The sequence below is a fragment of the Anolis sagrei genome, chromosome 1 (genome assembly GCF_037176765.1).
Source record: "Anolis sagrei isolate rAnoSag1 chromosome 1, rAnoSag1.mat, whole genome shotgun sequence".
NCBI classification, from domain to species: Eukaryota; Metazoa; Chordata; class Lepidosauria; order Squamata; family Dactyloidae; genus Anolis; species Anolis sagrei.
Window position 1 is genome coordinate 246,814,614 of NC_090021.1, and position 24,436 is coordinate 246,839,049.

A 24,436-nucleotide genomic window follows, 5' to 3' on the forward strand; every position below is an offset into this window, starting at 1 on the left:
TGGTTCAATAAACTATATTTTGTTTGAATGAGATTTTTTTGTTGTTGTGTCAGGAGCAACTTGAGAAACTGCAAGTTGCTTCTGGTGTAAGAGAATTGGCTGTCTGCAAGGACGTTGCCCAGATGTTTTTGATAATAATAATAATAATAATAATAATACTTTATTTGTACCCCGCTACCATCTCCCCAAGGGACTTGGTGCAGCTTACATGAGGCCGAGCCCTAACACAACAATACAAGCAATAATCACAACAATACAAGCAATTAAAATAAAACATAAAAATATAACATGGTATTACCATCCTTGTGGGAGGCTTCTCTCATGTCCCTGCATGAGGAGCTGGAGCTGATAGAGGGAGCTCATCCACACTCTCCCTGGATTTGAACCTGCGACCTGTCGGTCTTCAGTCCTGCAGGCACAGGGGTTTAACCCAATGCGCCAACCAGGGCTCCGTGTAATGAGATTGAACAATATGCTTGAATGCTCTCTTTCCACTTTCCTCCAAACATTTCGTGACCTACTGTAGAGAAAACTTCTTAAGTTAAATCATAATTTCTCAGTCATGGCCAAATCAGGAAAATGTAGTCTTTACGTATTCTCTGTAAATTAGTATGATATCCTAGTAGGCCAGTGGTTCTTAACCTGTGGGTCCCCAGATATTTTGGCCTTCCAGAAATCCTAAGAGCTGGTAAACTGATTGGGATTTCTGGGAGATGTAGGCCAAAACACGTGGAGACCCATGTGTTGAGAACTACTGTAGTAGACAGTCTTGTTTTGGGCTATATATCTCAGACTTTCCTGCTTCAAACAGTTAAAAAAAATCTAGGAGGTGCTTGTAGAATTTATTTATTTATTTATTTACTTACTTCACTTGTATACCGCCATTCTCAGCCCTAAGGCGACTCATAGCGGTTTACAACAGTCGAGCACAAACAAAGCGAACAATCAATGCAAAAATTCAATGCAGTCAACAGGTAATTAAAAACAATTAACACAGAAACAAGTTAAGCAATTAACAATAATAGACAATCAATCAATTGGCGTCTCATAACTAGAATCATGATCCAAACTCATCAGTCGTAGTTCCATTTCCTAAAATTCATTGCACTTTTTATTCAAACGTCTGTTCGAATAACCAAGTCTTCACTCTTCTCCGGAATACCATCAATGAGGGAGCCAATCTGATGTCCGTGGGCAGGGCGTTCCACAGCCGAGGGGCCACCACCGAGAAGGCCCTGTCTCTCGTCCCCGCCAGCCGCACCTGTGAAGCAGGCGGGATCGAGAGCAGGGCCTCCCTGGAAGATCTCAAAGTCCTGGTGGGTTCATAGGTGGAGATGCGGTCGGATAGGTAACTTGGGCCAGAACCGTTTAGGGCTTTATAGGCCAACGCCAGCACCTTGAATTGAGCCCGGTAGCAAATCAGCAGCCAGTGGAGCTGGTACAACAAGGGGGTTGTATGCTCCCTGCGTCCTGCTCCTGTTAGTATCATGGCTGCCGCACGTTGGACCAGTTGAAGCTTCCGGGCCGTCTTCAAAGGCAACCCCACGTAGAGAGCGTTGCAGTAGTCTAAATGGGATGTAACCAGAGCGTGGACTACCGTGGCCATGTCAGACTTCCCAAGATACGGGCGCAGCTGGCGCACGAGCCTAAGCTGTGCAAATGCTCCCCTGGTCACCGCCGAGACCTGGGGTTCTAGGCTCAGCGATGAGTCCAGGGTCACACCCAAGCTGCGAACCTGCACCTTCAAGGGGAGTGCGACCCCATCCAGCACAGGTTGTAACCCTATACCCTGTTCGGCCTTGCGACTGACCAGGAGTACCTCTGTCTTGTCTGGATTCAGTTTCAATTTGTTAGCCCTCATCCAGACTGTCACAGCGGCCAGACACCGGTTCAGGACTTCGACAGCCTCCTTAGTAGCAGGTGGAAAGGAGTGACAGAGTTGGACATCATCTGCGTAGAGATGACACCGTACTCCGAAACTCCAGATGATCTCTCCCAGCGGCTTCATGTAGATGTTAAACAACATGGGAGACAGTATTGAACCCTGAGGAACCCCACAAGACAAAGGTTGTGGGGTTGAGCAGGTGTTTCCCAATAACACCTTCTGAGACCAACCCTCCAGGAATGACCGGAGCCACTGCAAAACAGTACCTCCAAGACCCATTCCCGCGAGGCGTCCCAGAAGGATACCGTGGTCGACGGTATCGAAGGCCGCTGAGAGGTCCAGCAGCACCAACAGGGACACACTCCCCCTGTCGAGCTCCCGGCGCAGATCATCCACTAAGGTGACCAAGACTGTCTCAGTTCCATGCCCCGGCCTGAAACCAGACTGTGCCGAGTCCAGATAATCCGTGTCGTCCAAGAATACCTGGAGTTGTGAGGCCACCACACGTTCCAGGACTTTGCCCAAAAAGAGGAGATTGGAAACTGGCCGAAAGTTGTCGAATTTAGTGGGGTCCAGTGATGGTTTTTTCAACAGCGGTTTTATTATAGCTTGTTTTAAGCTCGCTGGAATCTTGCCTTCCCGAAGGGAGGCATTAACCACCACCGTAATCCACTCAGCCAATCCCCCTCTGGCCTCTTTTAGAAGCCAGGATGGGCAGGGGTCTAGGATGCATGTGGTAGGCCTCATTCCTCCAAGCATCTTGTCCACATCCTCGGGTTTCACCAATTGAAATGAATCCATTAAAACTGGACAAGCAGGTGCTCGTGTTACATCCTCAGAGACTGCCTTTAACATGGTATCCAGACCAGAACGGATCAAAGCGACTTTGTCTGCAAAGAACCGAGCAAAAGCTTCACAGCGAGTGGCCGAATTGTCAGGGCTCCCACTCTGGGTAGTGGGATTCAAAAGGCCTCTGACAACTCGAAACAGCTCAGCCGGATGGTTCTTTGCAGACGCAATAGTGGCCGCAAAGAAAGATTTCTTTGCAGCTTTTATTGCCGTGGCATATGCCCTTAAAAAGGACACAAACCGTGTTCGATTTGGCTCGCTCGGATCCGAACGCCACACGCTCTCTAGTTCTCTCTTCCTTCGCTTCATCGCTGCCAGCTCCTCAGTAAACCAAGGGGCTGGTTTAGCTCGGCTACTTGAGAGGGGACATTCTGGAGCGATCGTGTCTATTGCCCTAGTCATTTCCCCATTCCAGAGAGCGACTAGTGCGTTGACAGGATCACCTACCGAGGGGGCAGGAAACTCCCCAAGAGCCGTCAGGAATCCATCCGGATCCATAAGCCTCCTGGGGCGGACCAACTTAATGGGTCCTCCACCTCTGCAGAGGTTGGGGGTTGCAGTAAGCCTAAATCTGACCAGGTAGTGGTCGGTCCATGGCAACGGAGAGATGGTTCTCCTCAATACCGCCACCTTCCTCCCATCCCTGGCAGAAAACCAAGTCCAATGTGTGTCCTGCACTGTGGGTGGGGCCAGATATCTGTTGGGACAGCCCCATGGTTGCCATGGCAGACATGAAGTCCTGAGCCGCACCTGATAGGACAGTCTCGGCATGGACATTGAAGTCCCCCAGCACAAGGAGCCGCTGGGACTCCAATGCCAGGCTCGAGACTACCCCCGCTAGCTCAGGTAGGGAGACTGTAGTGCAGCGAGGTGGTCGGTACACTAGCAGAATCCCTATTCTGTCCCGGTCTCCCACCCTCAGGTGGACGCATTCAAAATTTGTTGAAGCTGAGGGTATGAAGAGAGTATAAGTAAATAAGATCCATGCCAACTAAAGGCCTATTGCACTCACACAGTAGCCAACAAGTTTATTTATTTATTTATTTATTTATTTATTTATTTATTTCGGGCACTTCTACCCTGCCCTTCTCAACCCCCTAGGGGGGACTCAGGGCAGCTTACAACTGGCACAATTCGATGCCAACAATTCAACAGATAAAATACATAACAACGATAAACACAATAGTTAAAACATTCAATTAATACAATAACAACTAAAAAGCCAATCTAGTGGCCAACGTTCACCGAGTTCTAAACTCCACCAGCAGACCATGAATGCAGCTGTCCTCTCTGTCTAGCAATCCCTACATTTGTCAATGTGTTTTAACCATATTTTACCTTGCCTCAAACCATGAGGAAAGGCAAGTAATAAAATACATTTTAGAGAAATATGCTGTCTCTGATACTAGAGGTGACATATAAACATCCTTGAGCTCTTAACCATTAATCTGGCATTTGGGTGTTTTATAAATTTATACATTTATTTTCCCTGATTGTGTACAGTAGTAGAAATTGGGCAACCTGGCAGCCCAATGAACGGATGAGGAATCTAGAAAAATTCCAGATTGTCCTTGAAATCTCTTTCACCAACAGTTCTCTCCATTTGTGATTGATGGATGCCAGGGGATCCCTGCTTGACCCTCTGCAGGATCGCATTGCTGAGAAAGGGAGCTGTAATGAGACAGGGCAGTCATTCCCAAGTGGCTGTATACCAAGACCTTGGATATCCCACCCCTGCCTACATTGATCATATATGTATGTTCACATGAGGCGATGAGGCAATACAAGGAGAGAGAGGAATTGAACCTCACAAACTCAGTGACTTGTAGTTCATACCTGAAACACACTCTCTCGGTCTCTGTGTTACCTTTCTGTATATGTGTTTGTTACAGGGTGTAATTTTTAGATGTCTATGTAAATTTCTTCAATCTGTAACCCAAACCTGGAGTCATTATGTAGCTTCCAACTTCTCCTCACAGGCTACATCAATGTAATCACCGACTGATTTCCAGTCATGTAACTTTAGTCCTGTAACTTGACACGAGGCTTTAATATATATGTTGAAACAAAGAAATGTTTATTTATGAATTCTTTTGCACACAAGCATATCTGTTACAAAGTACTTTACTTCAGTTCCACTTGGATATTATTGCAACTGTCTTTCACTCCTTTGATTACATAAAAATTGCTATTACATAACTTTCAAACAGTTTAACTTGTTTCTACTCTGTTAAGCCACTTCCTTCTCCTTCAAAATATATTTCTCCTCAGTCTCCTGGTTAGCTAGCTTATGACTTTTAGTCACCCTCTTCTATCAATAGTTTGACTGAAAACTTAGTCCCAAAAGAATCTCTATCTCTCAGTTTTACCTAACTGAAAATTTAGACTTATATTTGCTTTTTCTTTACTTCAGTATAATGATGGAAGTTACAAACTTAAATACCAATCCTCTTCCCTCTAGCTCCTGGCTAGAGAGTCTTCTACCTTTTAAAATGTTCCCTCTTTTTTATTAACTAGCTCCGCCCCTTTTCTTGCTAGCCACTCTAAAATGGATACATTTCTACTGCAAAGGCTACGTATCCATGGTGACACAACAACCAATCAGATGTAACCAGCTCCTGCCATAATATCAACACTAATAAACATAGACAAAAAACTCCATTATAATTAGCTTTTATGTTACAGGAGCACTGCAGGATTGGAGTTAATTTACCTTTTCCTTCCTTGGCCATACCAGAAAAATCTCTTGACATCTTGGATTAGGAAGCACATGGAGTTTTTTTAAACAGGAGTACTTTCCTCTTCTCCCCTTATACGGTATGGCATTTGCTAAGTGCAGTTAATGGTTTAAGGCCATTAATGTACCAGTTTATGCACCCTGAATTCCTGGTGCTATGCATTCACAACCTTGCAGCAAATATATTGAAACAAGAGTGGTTTATTTTGTTAAGGCAATGGAAACATGGGGGAGGGGGATTGCAATATCTTTGTCTGTGGCGAATGTACTATACCATGTAATGCAATATCGTATAAAGCCATAATATGTTGGTATTATATAAAATGATTCAAACAACTATGTTTGTCCCTGTTAAATAATGTGGTGAATTTATTCTCACTCCCACCCATTTGGACAGCATGTAAAACTTGCAAGTCTCAGGCAAGTTCTAGACATTTCATAAAAAAGCTGTGAAAATATGACTCATTGTGAAAGAATATGGGTGTTAATGTCCATCTGCATTTACATTTGAATATAATTATATTCAGAAAAATACAGTACAGATAATGTGTATTCTTTGAGATATTTTGTAAACCAGCAAGTGATATATGAACCCCTTTAAAAGAGCTTTCCCCCTGGATTGTTATGGTCTACCCATTCGGCCTGTAGCAATACAGCAGTAGAGAACAGAGTTTGTTTAGGATTAGGAGATAGAAGAAGTGTTGCTACATTTTTCTCCTTTTCAACATTTATTTTCAACGACTGAAGTTATTTTGATTTTCAAACAGGTATCCACCAGCTTTTCCTTTTATATTCAAAAGAATGCTGCTGTGCTATGGAAGGGGTGGCAATTAGCTAAACTAAATAAATTATCCACACTCTCTTCCATTTTAGGTGTTGTTACTTCAACAACACAAGCACAGCATGGCTCCCAAGCTTTAATCCAGTGTATTTCTAAAAATGTAGTGAGTGGTTTTCACTAAATACTATTGCCCTGCTTGCAACAATAAGGCCTTCAATCTGCATGTACTGTAGAGGGGGGGGGGGGGGATCAGCTGTTTAAGAGCCAGCAGGTAGTTTTGTTTGTACAAATGGTATGCCTGTTTCTTTTCATTGGGTGTACAATTTCACAAATTGCAATGGTCTGAGTATGCAAATCACTGTACAACGACTCGGCAGGGATGAACCAGGATGATGGTGGCATATCACAGCAAGGGGTAAAACACCCTCTTCATTTGATATCTGTTATGAGCTGCTTTAGATGCATCTACTGGGAAAACAGTGTATCAATAAATGAAATACAGTTCAGTCCTTTCACTGAGAAATATAGTGCTCAATTCTGATAGAGAACTTCATCACACAAAAGTAGTGAATTGGCACAGGAGCAGGATCGTCACTTTTTATGGTGGTCCCTAGTGCACGATGTCATATGATACCTGTTGCTGGTCTACCAACATCCCACGATGAACCCATTATTATACCACAGTCCCAGGACTTACTTGTGCAGGAAGTCAGTCCACTGCGGTGGCAGCAGAAGTACTTGTAAATAAAGAGAAAGAAAGAAGGGGAAGCAGCACAGTGGTAGAGTGGAATTGTGATTTTCACCTGGAAGCCTTTACATAGCTGAGGCAATGGCTCAACATCAGCAGCTATGTAAAAACATCTGTCATCATGATAATGAATTGCCACTATCCCACATCACAGAAACAGTATGGGATAATAGCAACTGTGTGGTAATGTCCAGAATTTATCTTGCCGATTTAGCATATCTTTTCTGGGAGCAGGACAAGGGCAGACAGAGATGAGCAAGTACTGGGGTTTTGTGCCCAACAATCGGAACATAGTTAGTTGCAGGAAGCTGAAACATAACAGATTCCTTCCAGCTTCCCCCAAGTTTCCTGGATGTAATTTGGAAAACTAGTAACCTTTTTGAGTGTTGCCATTTACAAAAAACCCAGCATGATTTGACTCTGTATTTACACCAACTTTCAGCTGCAGTTAAGATTGAACATTATTGAGGATATTCAATCTTCATGAGAAGATTGAGGCTTGCCAATTCTGTGCTTTTAGCCTGTTTTGAAGATCCACTTCTTATTTATTATTTATTTATTTATTTATTAGATGCACTTATTGACCGCCATTCTCAGCCCTTACGGGCGACTCATGGCGGTGTACAGTACACATAAAAAGACAGTTACAGAGGCCAGTATCAACAACATATGACTATACAACAAATACAAACTACATAAAAATCCGCTTCGTCTCTTAGTAGAATCATAGCCAGTCTCATTTTCCTTATACCATTCCAGTTCTCATTACCGTAATGTTGTTGCTTAGCACTTAATTAAATGCCCTCTCGAACAGCCAGGTCTTAAGGCTTTTTCGAGGGAGGGCGCCTGTCTGATGTGTGCCGGGAGAGTGTTCCACAGCCGGGGGGCCACCACCGAGAAGGCCCTCTCCCTCGTCCCCGCCAGCCGTGCCTGTGATGCAGGCGGGATCGAGAGAAGGGCCTCCCCAGACGATCTCAAGGTCCTCGTGGGCTCGTAGGCCAAGATGCGGTCAGAAAGGTATTTTGGGCCGGAACCGTTTAGGGCTTCTTGTATATATTTGCCTTACAATTCAATAGTGATTTTTGTTGTGTGGTTTCAAGTTGTTTCTAATTTATGGAACCTCTAAAGCAAAACCATTACTGGTCTTTCTTGTTTAGTTGTCTTCCTCTAAGTCTGGGAAAGTGTGATTTGTCCAATAGATTTCCATGACTGAGCAGGGATTCAAATCCTGATATCTAGAGTTGTAGTCCAGCAGTCATACTAGTACATCATACTGACCACACAGCCCATTTGTATTTGTAGATGTATACATATTCATGAGATTGCCATAAGTCAACAGGCAACTTGAAGGTGCAGACACACACACATTTATGCATGTGTATCCATGGACCACTTGCAGTCAAAGGGACTTGTGTATGTTGTGGCCAGTAGAATGTAAAAAATAGTAACTTTTAGTTACTATTAACTAAAATGGGATTCTAAAGTTCAGTAGCTGAAAATGATTTTAAGTTGAAAATGTTCTATTTTTTGAAAATATGTTACTTGACTCCACGCTTCTGCTGATAATTCCTAGCAGTTAACTCACACTCCAGGTGGACATAGCCAGCTTTATTGTTGCTACACACACACACACACACACACACAAAGAAAATAACACTATTAAGTTTCCCATGTACCTCTAGTCCCTTTTCTAGTGCTCTTCCCTCCTCCCCTTCCAGTGCCTTCCACAGCCTTCTCCAACTCCTGTGAATGATTTCTCCTGACTATCACTTCCTTACAGGGCTGCTCTCTTCCTCCAGGTTTGTTAACGCTGACCTTGCTTCAGGTATGTTGGCAGGGGCAGGAGTCAAATGTTTGTTCTTCCAAGCTTTGAATCATGTCCTGACACTGATTCCAAATTAACGATCTCCCAATTCTCGAGTTAAGACTGAAACTACAAGTACTTTTACATGTTGAAATATAAAAGCAAGCTTCAAATTCATATTTTAAATTGAATGAGTCTAATGACTTAAATATGGAATCACTGTGTTGAATTAGACATGTACCTGTTAAAAGATATATGCTACTCACCTGAAGTGAGCTACAAGGAGGAAGAGTATAATTGGAACAGCATAGAAATAATGTTATTATAGTCTTGCAAAATATGTATAATATTGAATATAGGCTACCATGCACTGTGCATGTTACAGTCTGCTCTAAATGTTGAAATTGTCCACCTTGTTTTTCAAATCATTAGTTTACAGTGGGCTTTTACTCTTTTTCAAATAGGAGTTGAAAAATAGTCTTTCTATTGGGCATCAACAGTGATAGTGGGTGACACTAAAAGCAGATCTCCCTGAGACAGTGGCACTGACTCTTATTAGTACTGTGTAGAAGGAAGCAATGGTAAAAATGAAAATGCATTTGCCATGAAAACCCTAAGGTAGGGCAATCCAAATGAAATAAAAGGTAGCGTGAGAAGATGAGACTCCCAGGTTGGTGGGAAAGAAAGCATAGAGGACAAGGACAAGTACCACTGTGGCTAATTACTCACATTGCAGCTTCTAGAGAGGTTTCTGGATTTTAAAAAAACAAACACACACACACATTTTGCCCCCCCCCCCCTTCAAGCAAAGTTGGGGGAAAAACTCCAGAGAGTGCGTGAAATGTCAGTTTCATTGAGGCTTCAAGGACATTAGATCAGGTCCAATTTGGCTTGATCCTGTGTTTAGATGGACACCACCACCATCACCCTTTTCCTGCACTGAACATACTAGGTGGTGTTACTGGTACATAAGTAGGTAGGATCATCCACTTTCTCTATCTGCCACATCCTTTTATTTTATCCTTATACCCTTTTCTTCGTGTTTCTCTTCACTTGTGGGTTATTAAAGGAACGGCACATAACTATTGCCAAAAGCCTGAATTGATAACTTACATTCTCTTCCACACCCTTTTCTCTGATTCAGTGGGCTTTTAAAGGCGAGGGAGGTTGCTGGTACCAGAGATCTAAACTGATAATTCACCTCAGGCTTTTGAAATCACAGTATGGGCCACATTTGGCTCTAAAGCGACAGGTTGTTTCCTCATCTCTTACATATGGTCCAAAATCCCAACTGTGTGAGGCTTATTCTAGTTTGTTAACAGCTAACCAATGATATTTTTAAAGACTCAAGATTTTTCTTACTGTTGTAAAATTGGAATTTGGCCCTAAGTGTAAGGACTGATATTTGTGTTCTTAACTCCAACTTCATTATTTTTGTTTCAAGTTTATTTTCAATCTGTGTGAAGTGGATGCTTGAATGATGGACGATCTTGATTTCAGCTGTGGAAGTTCTTAGCTTCTGAGTGACTTTCCAGGGTCAAGAGGCTACCCAATTGGTGTAAACACAGCTGTACTGAATTTCGTGCATCACTTTTATTACTCAGTATTTCTAAGTATTAACAAATGACAAAGTTGACTTCTTTAACACAAGCAAATACATTCATGTTAATCTTTTTAAAAGCACTAATTGTTAGACTTCAATTACAATTGTTAACTGTTCAAAAGAAAAGAAGGAAGGCCTCTTGGAGAGAGACAAAAGGGCATCCTTGAGCAAGTCAAATACTAATTACATGTGGGTGTAATGAAAACAAATATGTTTTATTATGTTCTCACTAAAGATTCAGATTCTTTATAAAACAACAGTTATTTGACATTATGTTTTATACCTAGCTCTTTTTAGAGCAAGTTAAGTTTTTAAAAAGTTCTAATTGAGGTTTGAAATATTCCCCAAGTGGGAAGGATAAAAAGACTGTGTTTGACTTCTAAAGTTGCATAACTCTGCATCTCATCCCATGTTCACCTATCTGAACCCATCTAAGGCAGTGTTTTTCAGCTATTTGGTGTAGTAGACTGGTAACTTTTTGTGTAGTGTGCCAAGGTTGGACGGACTATGGCTTGGACTGGCACCAGTCCAGGGACCACTGATCTATGAGGCTCTCCTACTGTCTCTGGATGCATTTGCACTGTAGAGTTAGTGTTGTTTGACACCACTTTAACTGCCAGGGCTGAATGCTGTGGAATCACGGGAGTTGCAGATTTACTAAGTCTTTAGACTTCTCTGCCAAAGAGTGGTGTGCTTCAGTATATTACAAATCCCAGGATTCCATAGCATTGAGCTGTGGCAGTTAAAGTGGTATCAAACTGCATTAATTCTGCATTGCAGATGCACCCCTTGTCAAATGAGTTGTGACAGATGACTGCAACACAGAGAACGGTGGTGTCTTTGTCAAAGGGTCTTGTCTGGTATCTACTTTAAGATCTTTTTAGTGTTCAGCAAAGACCATATTCTCCTGGTAGTATAAAGATTGTTTCCCACTTCTATTTATTTAAAACTTTTATATCCCAATCTTCTCAACCTCCGTAGAGGGACTCAGACCGGCTTTCGCCTTAGCATTCTGCTGTTTCCCTGATTGTCCTATTTTGGTTTCATATAATGTAGTGTTGTAGTCTTTGCTGCCAATTTTATTGAATGCATTTATGTATTTTATATTTTATATCACCCAAAGAACTCTAGTTATTGGGCAGCTTGGAACCACAGCAGATGCCAAGAATGAATTGTAGTGGTTTCTTGCAAGGATATTCTAAGGACAGCCATAAAAATGTATACAGCTCATTCGGTTCAAAAAACAGATCTGTGATAGGTTCACCTTAGTATTGCCATGAGCCAGATATGACTTAAAGGCTCACAGATTGGACATCCCAATGCCTCCCTCTAGGCAAAGCCAATAGAAGATAGTTTCTTAAAGTTTGTATAGTACGGAACCAAACTAATAAAATTGAAGTTCACCAATGCGATTCTCTCCCATTCCCGTATTGGTCTCAGACTTGCCTATTTGTCCTTAGGGAGTAGGTAGTTCCCACCACTGTCATTCTCTTTCACAAATTTCATGTAACAAGAGAGGAAACTCTTCTTCCATTTAAGAGGCTCCAAATGCTAATGGGATCAGTTGTAATGGATACTTGCTTTTCCCATTGATTTAGCAGGGGAACAATCTCGAATAACGCATGTTGTGCCCAAGGACATAAATACAAGTTATGTGCACATATGGGTCATGTAGTCTGACCTTCAAGAAATTCTTTAGTAGTTTATGGTGCTTGCTTCACCTATTTCCTATCGATTAATGGGATACCTTTAAGACAAGGGATCCCACCTGATCTTGGATGCTGAGCAGGGTTATTCCTGATAAATCTTGGATGGGAAACCACCAATGAATATCTACTACTGTAGCCTATATTTCAGAGGAAGAACTGGCAAAAGAACCTCTGAGTATTCATTGCACAAGAAGACTATGAAATTCATGGGATCATCATAATTCAACAGGCAACTTGAAGACTCATACATGGAGGGGGGAAATCAAGTGTTAAGCTTGTACTTCATGCATGGATATGTGTATTATATGCAGCTGAAGGCAAGATCTTTGCTCAGAGTTCATTTCTTCCTACAAATCGGGACCAAATCCACAGATGAAATCCATCCACCATAGAGGAATAAGAGAACATTGCTTCCCTCCCATCTCTCATTCCATATAAAATGACAGGTGGACTGAGTGGGAGCAATGTGAAGACTAATGTGGAAAGGATTGGTGACTCAGCAGTGACTATTAAAGTCAAGCAATCTCCTCAAACATTTTGGCACACAGCCCCTCTTCAGTTTGCCCAGAGATTGCAATAGGCCTTTTGTGGGTGGGACAGGGAAAAGGAGAGGGGGAAGAAGGGAGACACCGATCACCATCACAGAGGAGGATTGTTAGACAGGTTAATCTGTACATTTAATTAGGCATCAACCACAGAGAAGAAGGAAGCTTATCTTTGTCTTGGAAGCATATATGGTCCATTTCATTTATTTTAATAATAAAGCACAAGTTTTACCAGTTATAATTTGGTTTTGCACCCAGTTTTTCAGTGATAGATTGCTTTGATTACTATGGTAAAGACTGCAGAATAAAGACCTCTGATTTTAAGGGGAAGTGAACAACTGTTTTTCTAAAGTGCATGCATTATGTATTATCTATGTTTTATATACATATACATATGTATGCACATGCACACATAAACACACACAAAGTAGATGCTCCAATGTGCTTTTGATTAGATAGTTCCCCAAATAATTTTGGCCCCCAGTTTGATCCAAAACCAGCTCTTACACATTATCATTATTTCCTAAATAGAAATATAGTGCTCTCTTTACACTACCACCCATCCCCCAGTTTCTAATCTTGGCATCTGCCTTCAGCACTTTATCCATCAACCCTGTCCTTTGGAAGTGATTGCACCAACCCGCCCGTCTGAGGTCAGAATTGTGCACTACTCAGACAGTTGACAGTTGTTAGGTGGTTGCTATATATTGTATTATGTATGTTTTCATACTGTTGAATTGCTTTTATGAATTGTATTTTGTTATATTTTAACTATGTCGAATCTCGGGTTTGTCCCCATGTAAGCTCCCATTGGGGAGATGGAGGTGGGATATAAAAATAAAGTTATTATTATTATTATTATTATTATTATTTGGATTTTACTCTAACATTTTCAGTAACATTTATAGTTTTACTCAGAAATGAGTTCTGCTAAATCCCAAACAAGTGTGCATGGGAATGTAATGCTACCTGCAATGCTGTGCCTACTTACCTAGGAATCAATTCAAAAAATAATTGAAGGTATCCTTCCTTTGAACATAAAGTCTGAATGTACTGCATCTGTGGCAAGGATTTTTCTGAAGAGGTGGTATTATTATCCATAAGACCCTCCAAAGTTAAACAAATGCTGTTAAACACTAATACTATAAGCACAATTGGGCTAAATATTCTTTTATTGCTGCTGAGCACCTTGAAGTGATTAGTGCAGTTTACCATTGTAACAAGTATGCTTTAAAGGTTTAAAGCAAGGCACATAACCTCACCCTGAGTAATATTGCAGAAAGAAGCATATTGAAAAATGAAGTAGATGCTGTAAATTACTTTAAATTACTGAGCAAGGCAAGAGTACACAACAGCTTATTAATGGACAACAAAACCGTGATTCTGTTGCTACAGGGAAAATATGTGGTAATGTATCCACCCACACTTCATTTTCCCAATGAAGGTAGCAGAGACAACTTCTATATCAGAATCAGTTGCATTTCCAAACTGTAGATACTGTTAGATAATTGAAAGCTTTTCCTGTTCTTTGTAGTTCCTGTAATAGAAGAAAGAGCTAAAAAGTATACACTGTGCATTACTGATTATCTCCTGATTGTGCTGCTTGCATACTTGAAGGTCTTTAAAAGCCGGTGGTGATGGAACCATTGAATGATGCCGATGGAGAGCCGGATCAACTCAGCAAGGCAGAAGAACCCCATAAATGCACTGGGGGGACTCTGCATCACAGCTGGGTGGCCTGGTGGAATGGACTGACCACAGGAGGAATCGTGTATCTGTTTGCCTTATCACAGATATTGGTAAGATTTCAGTCTTGGCTCATATGGACTTAGTGCTCTCCTCTCTCTGCCTGTGCGTATGTGACAACATTGCTTTTGGGATTTGTTTAGATCAATACATTTTAGGGTCCTGATTTTTTGTGTCATATATCTGAAATTATATCAAAAGCTGTACCATATTGTAACCAGGTGACAACCTTGTTTGCCTTATTAGTCTAACTGATGTGGTTGGTCTCCATTAGAATACAAATGATAAAACATATAAAATCACTTTAAAAAAAAAACCACCTTTACTAATTGGCATTGTAGGCTAAAATGAAAAGAAAATGTATTTTTCTTTGTGATAAAAGCTCATTTTTCAATTATCTGAATGCACAGGTTTTCTTCTTTATGTTTTGGTGTGGTGGCTCCGAGACAATCCCAACACTTGTAAATGCTTTGGATGTCTTCCCCAACCTGCTCATTCCATTTGGACAGTTGGTTGTAGATTCTACCAAGGTATGTTCAGTGATTTCTGTGTACTTTGATGTATCATATCAAGTCAACATTTATTATAATGATGATAATGTCTGGAATGAAATATAAATAATACATGTCAGAACATATTTTCTGTACTGTGTGGATATTCTAGCTCATAATGAAATCTGTAGCACATTAGATCTCCACAAACCCTACTGATATAATTTTTCTAACAAAGGGTTCTGAGATTATACCTCATCTGAACTCAAAAGGGTTTATTTTTGAGAATAGAATTGCAGTGTTCAGTGTGCTTAGGATCTCTATGTTAGTATTGTTAAAAGTAGGTAAACAAAGGATTAATTTTGAGCCAGCATCTTATTTTTATTTAGTATTTATTTTCCAATATTCGCCTTTCTGGAATCATAGAATAATAGAGTTGGGTGTGACTACAAGTGCTGTCTAGTCCATCCCATTGCCATGCAGGAAAATACAGCTAAAGTACTCCTGAGAGATGCCCAACCTCTTTTTAAAGACTTCCAAAGAAGGAAAGTCCATCACTCTCTGGGGCAGCGTATTCTACTGTTGAACAGCTTTTCCAGTAAAAACATTTCTGCTAGTGTTTTGGTGGAAGCTTTTTTCTTTTTCTTTTCTTTGTTGTACAGCACTGCTTAATTCCATGACATGTTTCACATTTTTTACATTAAATCTGGATTACACAATAATGGAGATTAATAAAATAATTTTGAAAAAAAACAAACCATAGTTGTAATGTGTTCTTAACATAAGATTGATCAATGTTTTTAGTGATATTTTCTATAGATTTTATGAAAGAAAGTGAAGGGAGAGTTCTTACCCCATTGACCTATTTTAGTTCTTGACTGTTTTCTTTCTCATCCCTTGCTTTCAGTTCCAGTAATTTGATTCTGCCTTCAGGCTGAGGAATCCCCATCACAACCCTTCCTTTCTCTAAAAGCATAACCGCATCTGGGAGACATTCTTATCTTTCCTTTCTATCACAAGTGTCTTCCAAGTGTGATGGAAGGAACATCTTTTCTCCTGCCTTTGTCCCCAAACAACTATCCCATTGTTAAAACTGAACTTGTTCCTTCATCACCACACACATAGATCTCTTCATTTTTGTTGCTATTCCCAAATACAGCCTAATCATTCAGAGCTATCAAAGTCTTTTCCTAGGTTCTTCATTCCATGCATCTGATGAAATAAACTTAAGTCTACCAAAGTTTATGACATCAATTTCTTTCTCTCAGGTAGTTTTTAAAGGTCCTATTAGATCAATTTGCATACCAATCAACTACCTTTTTAAAAAATCATTGGATCACACGAGTAGAATATAACATATCCACATTTCCTCACTAGAATCTTTAGAAAACAACAAAAGTGATGTATTCAAAATTAAATTAAATTAAATTAAATAAATTTCTGTATATACTCGCCCCTTTCCGATGTCACCTATTGTCAACACCTTATCAATTCCATACTCATCTCCTACATGTATGCATCCCTTTTCCACTGTTTTCCCCCTCCCCTCCCGTTCACCTCCCTCCCTCTTGAAACAGTCATACATTCTCTTTACCATTCATTTTATTTGTTTGATCATAAGGATAGTTTGGTTCAGTCTCCTGTATTTCCGATTTCCCTTTACCTTGGCTATCCGTTCTTCCCATTTCCCTTCCCACTTCCCCCTATGGCATCCACTTATATATTTATTTTTCCTATCCATAATGTAATCTTAGATCGACTACTTCATCAGATGGGGTTTTCCCCCATCCTAGAGTGCTACCAGCACACTGCTGGGACGGAGCCCGACAGAGTCCATCAAAGGGCACAGGGCTACTCCTGGCGGGGCTCCGTTGGGCTCTGTCCCAGCAGTATGCCAGCGGCATGTTAAGAGAGAGCCCTAGGAATATGGGTGGCTACCCGTATCCTCATTGAAGGAGCCATGGACAGCTGGAAAACATCGTGGGATGGTAGGCCATGACCAACTCGGGTAAGGGGACGAAGCTGGGTGCTGCCCCACAGTTTCCTGCACTGTCCTCCACTGTCCCCCAGCTTCTGGACTTCTATGTGATAGGTCCCTAGACCAACACAGCTACATCTTTGAATTCTGCCTATAGATCATGTACATTTAAGGCCACAACTCTAAGTTAATCCTATTCAGAGGTGGTTTTGCCAGTTCCTTCCTTTGAAATATAGCTTACGGAACTTGGTTTTCATTGGAGGTCTTCCATCCAAATAATGATCTGTTTAGCTTCCAAGATCAGACAGAATCTGGTACCCTTAGAGTATTAGACCATGACTTCTAAAAGTCTACATGCTGTGTAATTTTTATAAATAATTCATTCTAAAAGAAAATCCCGCAACCCATTTTCTCATTTTCTATGAGGAAAAAAAATCTTTAATGTGATCTTTTCAACTAGATGCATTAAGCTTAATCAAAAGTTCCTTCTGTTGAAGGAGGCATTCAGGCTATCTACATCTGTATGCTATTTGAAATGAGTTAGTCCAAATCATTTTTTCCTCAGTTATGATTTTTTAATATGATTTAATCTGTTCTTCAGAAAATAATCCATTTGCTTATAGGAACAACATCACAGCTGGAAGCATGTTTATACAAGGCCATGCCTCTGTGTTGTTAATTAGTTTGCCATTCTATATTTTAAAATTACAACTGTTGAGGACAACTGAATGTTCTTGTGTTAAGATATGAAATGAACAAGCCTTAACTCAATCAGAATGTAAAAAGAGTCTTCTTAGGTGAGAGGGATTAATAACAAGCATTTAGGAGGCTGATAAATAGGGTGTGAGCATGTTATCGTGCCTCCTTGCTCATGTTCCTTAGAACCATATGAAAGTGAAGATAATATGCAGAGATCACGATCTACTCCAGTGGTTCTCAGCCTGTGGGACCCCAGATGTTTTGTCTTCAACTCCCAGAAATTCCAACAGCTAGTAAACTGACTGGGATTTCTGGGAGTTGTAGGCCAAAACACCTGGGGACCCACAGGTTGAGAACCATTGATCTACTCATCCGCCATGAATTTGTACAGTCCCCCTTTAAACTTGTCCAACTTGGTTGTTTATGAGAATGAGTTCCACAATTTTAGGCCACAATTCTAGATACTAAAAGAAGTTAAGTCAGCTCTCCACATTCTCTGGTATTAGGGGCCAGATTATTGCAGTACAGATGATTACCTAGGAAATTATGAGACTAGTTTGAGGCCCAAACCACTGATGTGAATTAAGAGTTTTCTTTCACACCCTTTCTTGAGTGTTTGTTGTCTCTCCACCATACTTTGAAACTATCTTCAAATTGCATTAAATGGTCACCGTAGATATCGGTCTTGAGATTCCTGGAGAAAGCATTTTTATTCAAATCTGAATAATCAAAAGTCAAAACTGCAAATGCAAAGTGATGATTGTACTTTGGGTTGTTGTAGGTTTTTTCGGGCTATGTGGCCATGGTCTAGAGGCATTCTCTCCTGACGTTTCGCCTGCATCTATGGCAAGCATCCTTTGAGGACCTCACTACCTCTGAGGATGCTTGCCATAGATGCAGGCAAAACGTCAGGAGAGAATGTCTCTAGAACATGGCCATATAGCCTGAAAAAACCTACAACAATCCAGTGATTTCGGCCATGAAAGCTTTCGACAATAGATTGTACTGTCTTTTATCTGTCTGTAATCTCCTGTCATTCACCTCTGAGAACCCCAACTCTTGGTGGAGATTTAAATGTGGTAGAACCTTAGACTACTTCACAAAAGGAAGTGTGAAACTGAAGGGAGTACTTTTGAACTAACCTTTTGGTTCAGGATGTGAATTAAAAAAATAGCCAGTGAATTCAGCAATTTCAAATTTGGACTGGAACCCATATTTGAATGTCAACATTTATTCATCAGGTTTGATCAGTTTGATTATAACTACAGTTCTTTGTTTCTGGCCAACGGGTTACCTATTATAATTTTAAAACTGAAAGGAATTACATAGCAGTGGCTATTTTTTTTAAAAGAAGAGGGTCAAGAAAATTAAAATGGAAAATTAAAATGGAAAAATATAAGAATTAGAAAGGAAATGTATCTGGAAATGGTACAGGACCCCAGCGCAACTAGCAAATATGGGAACAGGACTAAGCCCAATGTGTTGGCATTGTAAAGGAGAGGAAGGCTTTACTTTATTCACATATGTGGTGGAACTGTTTAAATGCAACAACTTTTTGGGATAAGATAATTTTTAAAAATGGGGAAACTTTTCAAAATAACAATCCACGTCAATATGGAATTCATGTTAATGGCAATTACAGGGAATAAAAACATTGCTGCGAAGAACCAAGACTTATTTAAAGCAACGATTTTAGCAGGAAAGCGGTAATATCCTGGGGATAGAGAGATGAAAAAAATGGAATCTGGAAAATTGAAATAACTATTTATTTGAGCAAGTCCAACCAGATATTATTGCATGTATAACCCAAAAAGGTTCACAAGAGGACAAAACAGAAGAAATTAAAGAGAAATGGGCAATTTATATTAAATGAGCAGAAGAAGATGAATCCAGCACAGATATTGTACAAAGATTAAAAAGGTTGTATTTGTGGTTTAAAAATAAAGATATAGTTATAGAGAGAAAAGTGGTGGGAGGGATAGGGCAGAGTGGTGGGAGGAGGTTGAAGGAAAATTTTTTAAAAAATGTAAAATGAACAAATCTGTAAAGAATGTAGAAATATTTTGTCATAATGTAAGCCTACATTACACATTTATTATCTGTTCAAATATGATGTTATTTTGTTTTCAATTTTAAAAAAAATTAAAGGCAGTGACTATTTTCTCAACCTCTCTCTTTTAGATCCTCCAGAATTAATTGTGTGCTTCTATTATTCCTCAGGATCTGATCAGAGATGGAGGCCTCACAATGTCCTACTTCCTGCTATCTTTGATTTCCTTTGGTTTGCTGCTCATAGGAATATTGGTAAGCTAATATCCTGGATGCATTCAATACCATTCAATACTACTTATTTGCTTTAGTACGTTGACACCTGCAAAATACTCTCAGAATGTTGGATTGGTATATTTGATGATGAATAGTAACTAACACAGGCAAAACAAAGACTCTGACAAATTAATTCCTATTTACAAAGTATTTTTATGACCATCAAAACCACCCTTTTCATCCTGAACCTTTTTTAACAGCATTGACATTGACAGAGAAAGATAGAATTTCAGTGTTGTATAGCAGCTGTGTTTCTGAAGTAAACAATAAAATAAAGCTTTAGTTGGGAAAGAGTAGGAATTTACACTATCTGGTCCTATTGTGGCTATGTGTATCTGCTTACAACAGGGAAGGCAAGCAGTCATGGACTCCAAAGTCCCTTACTGAATATGTGTGATCAATAAAACATGTGTGATCACCACCACTCTCCAGAATGTTAAAAAAGCACAGATCTGTGGGACTGATCACCAAGATGAATCATAAGAAAAATGGAAGCTGGTGAAAAAAAACATCATCATGGAGGCCTTTTGGAAGAAGCTTTCCAGTAGCCTCTAGATAGTTATTTACTTAATATAATTGGATAAAAATGTGCTGAAGCATACTGAACTGCTCTTTTCTATATCTATAAGAAATCTACCATGAGGTATACCTGCATTGTAATAAGCACCAAATAACCATTGTTAGGTATACATTGTGGTTAGGTTCAGTTTGGGACACTAGACAATTGTAAGATTTTCTTTAGCAGAAAGTGTATTTAAAAGTAATTCACCAAGTATGGTAATGAACGTTAATACCTCTGTCAATAAGAATACGGGTGTGGGTAGTGAGATTAGTTTTAATGTGTAATTGCCTTGCTTGTTGTTAGGCATTTCTTAGCCGGATGCATTGTGTGGTCAAATAATATGCTTTCAGAGTGTGGTGGAGTAGCGCACATTAAAGTGCAAAAGACAGAGTACTAAATTGACAGCGAGCTATATAAAATCCAGGTTTCTTGTACAAAAAGCTAACTGAAGCTATAGAGCAACAAGCCCACTGTGAAGTTCCCCTAGTGATTAGACCTAGAGATTTTTCCTGCAGAGCTCCCCAACTCCATTTGAATAAATGCAAAGAAACAACATTATCAAGGAAGCTGTTTTCCCCTGTGTGATTATTGGTGTGCTGCGGTGTTAACACATTGTTGTGAATTCATTCATTTTATGTAAATGCACTTGGTCAACCAGGTTATCAAAATACCTAGCTACCAAAGGCTACAGGAGATTGGATCATTAGAATTGTTCCTGTGATAAAACAATTCTTAATTGAGATTACACTCCCCCATAGGAATGGGTTGTTCCTGAATGGCTGTTCTATGAATATAAAAACAGCTGTGGGTGGCAGCATCCTTGTGTACTCAGAAATTGTGTTTTGAAAAAAGGAAAAAATAGGGAGCAAGGCCTGACATGGTCCCACATTCAGTGATTTCCAGAATATCTATAGAATATTGAGGGGAGCTGATCAATGCTATTTGGAAAGTATGTTTAATTTAGAAGCAGGGAGCAGTTGCGCCTGCGAAAATAAATGTATGCCATTAATTCTTTAAAAATAAAAGATAGGGGAAAGTGACACTTTGTCTTTCTCAGTGTTCAGGAACCTCCTTCTACTATATAATGTTAGTTTATTAGACAGATAACTAGCCCCTTTAGTACTATACATTCAGATTTTGGAGATGACGAGAAGGAAAAATGATCCTTTTGCCTTGCTTTCTGCCAGAACCATGCACACATATACCCAGAATCCAAAAAAATCTTCCTAACCTCCTGATCCAAGTAAGTTGGGCAAGTGGTCCGAATTTTCAGTAAAATAAATCCTAAATTATGAACAAGTTTTGTTATTGTTTTAAATGGGTGAAGTGTTTTACTGAGGTTTTTTTTATATGTTTGGACAGGGTTAAATCTAGATATTAATAGCATACCTATTGAATCAATTGGAGTTAGTATTGGTTTATTAAGTCCTGTTGATTTAACCCAAGTATCCTCAGACTGTGGCCCTTCTTCTGTTTGGGCCTCCAACTCCCAGAAGCCCAAGCCAGCTTGTTCAATGGTCAGGAATTCTGGGAGTTGGAGACCCAAACAGCTGGAGGGCTACAGTTTGAGCACTTGATAAACCAATGCTTGCATAACTCCAATTGATTCAACAGGTATATTAGATTTAACTGTCTTCAAACATGTCTAAAGAATCCGTCTTCTCTAGTCAAGAATTGCAAAAGTACTTTTGTCTACAAATAACAGAAAGCTGAGTTCCAACAGTAAGAGATAATGGAAGCCTATAGAAACTGAAAATGACTTGTGTCTTTCTCTGTAGCAAATCATATGAAAAAACTGCTGGTTTGAATACCCTTTTGGAGCACATGGGAAAGTGAAGCACTGGCCTTCTGCCAGGGAGGAGAGAATGACATACTGCTTTTAAAAGAAGAACCCCTTTAGCAAGCATTTAAATTGTGCATACTCTTCACTGAATCAAAACAGGCTTGAGCTTTATCCCCAAAGGGGATTAAATTACACTGGAGTGTGCATTTGGAAGCTTAAATCTGAATAATATTTAATACAGTATTCTGGAAGTCCTACATGTGCCGTCATGGATTCGGCCAGTATAGCTGGAGAGCAGACCAACTTCTGTAGCACCCTGCTCTCTCTCTCATTTCTCAGTTCTTTGGATGCCTTCAAGAGAGCAGATTGTGTTTGCCAACCTAAGCAGTATGTTAATTGCTGAATCCTCCAACGGTAATTTAATTGTAATCTCCATTTACTGTTATGTTACTTGTTTCTTCCATTGGCAAAGTAAAGCATTGCTATCGTCATCCCTTGTGAGGGATGGGGAGACCAAGCTAATGGTTTTCTGAGCTCAAACTGGTACTTCATGATTGTGGTCTAATGCATTACTTCAAAAGTGAAGGTAGGAAGTTGTGGCTCCATGAAGAATTGGAAACAGGAGTCCTTCTTAGCAGTATCTATTGGTGGAGGAAACCACTTATATGTAATGTTTTCCCTCACTGGTAAACACTCTTTCTGAAGTTTCCATGATTCCCAAGAATGGAGCAAGGGTTTTCTGCAGATTCTGAATGTGCAAATAGTTGGGGTTTTTGTTTACTGGGTTTTTTTTTAGTTTCTCAGGGATCCTATTCCCCTAACCCCTGTAAAGGTGTAGGGCCTACTGTAATTCTAAGGAAGTTGAAAATGATTTCATTATAGCATTACTTTGCACAGTGTGCCATTGCTGTATTATCACCTTTCAAAAGGAATATTTGTGAAGATATTTAAAACAGCATTTTAAAAATAAAAACCCCTAATTACCATAGGTGAAAGGAGAGAAAGATTGAGTACTGTCAGCAGGCAGTGGTTGCTCTTTCACATGGCCAAAAACTCTCTGATGGGAAAAGCTATCAATTGTATCCAGGATCCAGAAGTAGTCACAGCTTGTGACTTTTTGTGACTTTGTGATCACAGCTTGCTGTCAGTGAGCACTTGGTGACACTCTATTACAAAGGAAAAAGGGATTTCACCTTGGCATCTATACAGATTTTCCAAGCATGGGACAGGTTGCCTGTGTTCAGCGGCTACGCCTAGCAGTTTCCATAAAACCATTTGCCTCAGTGCAAAAATATAATAGCCGTTCCTCTTGTGCATTATAGAAAGCATTATAGAGCATTTTCCTGTTCCCTTTCATTCAGTTTTATTATGCAGAGGTATAATGAATGCATTGATCACCAAAATGGGCAAATGGGCTTTCAAAATAGCTACTTTTAGCTTTTTATCTGGAAAACATCTAATGCTGCATCTATTTCTCCCTATCCCCATAGGTCTGGTATCTTGTGAATCCACCTCCAGATCCCCCATTTCCCCTTAAAGAGGACAGACGGCAATCGGTAAGCCGCCAGCCTTCATTCACATACTCTGAATGGACAGAGGACAAAAATGAGGATGATTTCCTTGATCTGGACCCGGTGCCGGAGACACCCGTTTTTGACTGTGTAATGGACATGAAAGTGGAAACAGATCCAATAACTCTAACTGTTAAATCTGTGGGACTGCAAGAAAGGTAGGCTATTGTATGAAGCAGGGTAAAGAAATTGGTGGCCAGATGGTGGGCATTTCTGAGAGGACTAATGTAATTCATTCAACAGACTATAACAATAATAATAGTAATAATAATAATAATAATAATATCTATCTATTTGTCTTACTGTCTATCCACCCATCCATTTATCTATATCCTTTTAAAAAAAGAAGAATTAGCTACTTTGCTCTTACTTCAACCTCCCCTGAAGTCTTCTAGAATGTTCTTCAGAAGAATCCTGAAAAGGAAGGTCCTTTGTGTTTGTCTTTAAAATGTTGGAATTTAGAGAATTTGAACAAAAATCACCCATTCTGGAAATATAAGGGATCAGAATTATCATTGATGCGTAGGATCTAGTAAGCAGAAAATTGAAAAGTTGCTTCCTGAAATCTAATTTCCAGCACGAGATTCTGGGAGCTGCAGTCTGAAAAAGGGAACCTTTCC

General features: G+C 40.0%; 1 protein-coding gene across 5 annotated transcripts in view; it reads left to right on the plus strand.

Moving 5' to 3' along the window:
- PTPN5 (protein tyrosine phosphatase non-receptor type 5) overlaps positions 1-24,436 on the plus strand; it is an 84,753-nt gene that overhangs the window by 32,004 nt on the left and 28,313 nt on the right. For all 5 annotated transcript variants that reach the window (XM_067462614.1, XM_060768214.2, XM_067462613.1 and 2 more), the window contains 4 exons: positions 14,279-14,460; positions 14,818-14,937; positions 19,796-19,879; positions 23,736-23,974. In XM_067462614.1, coding sequence (XP_067318715.1) covers positions 14,299-14,460; positions 14,818-14,937; positions 19,796-19,879; positions 23,736-23,974 — 605 coding nt within the window. In that variant the 5' untranslated portion in view covers positions 14,279-14,298. The remainder of the gene's footprint in view (positions 1-14,278; positions 14,461-14,817; positions 14,938-19,795; positions 19,880-23,735; positions 23,975-24,436) is intronic.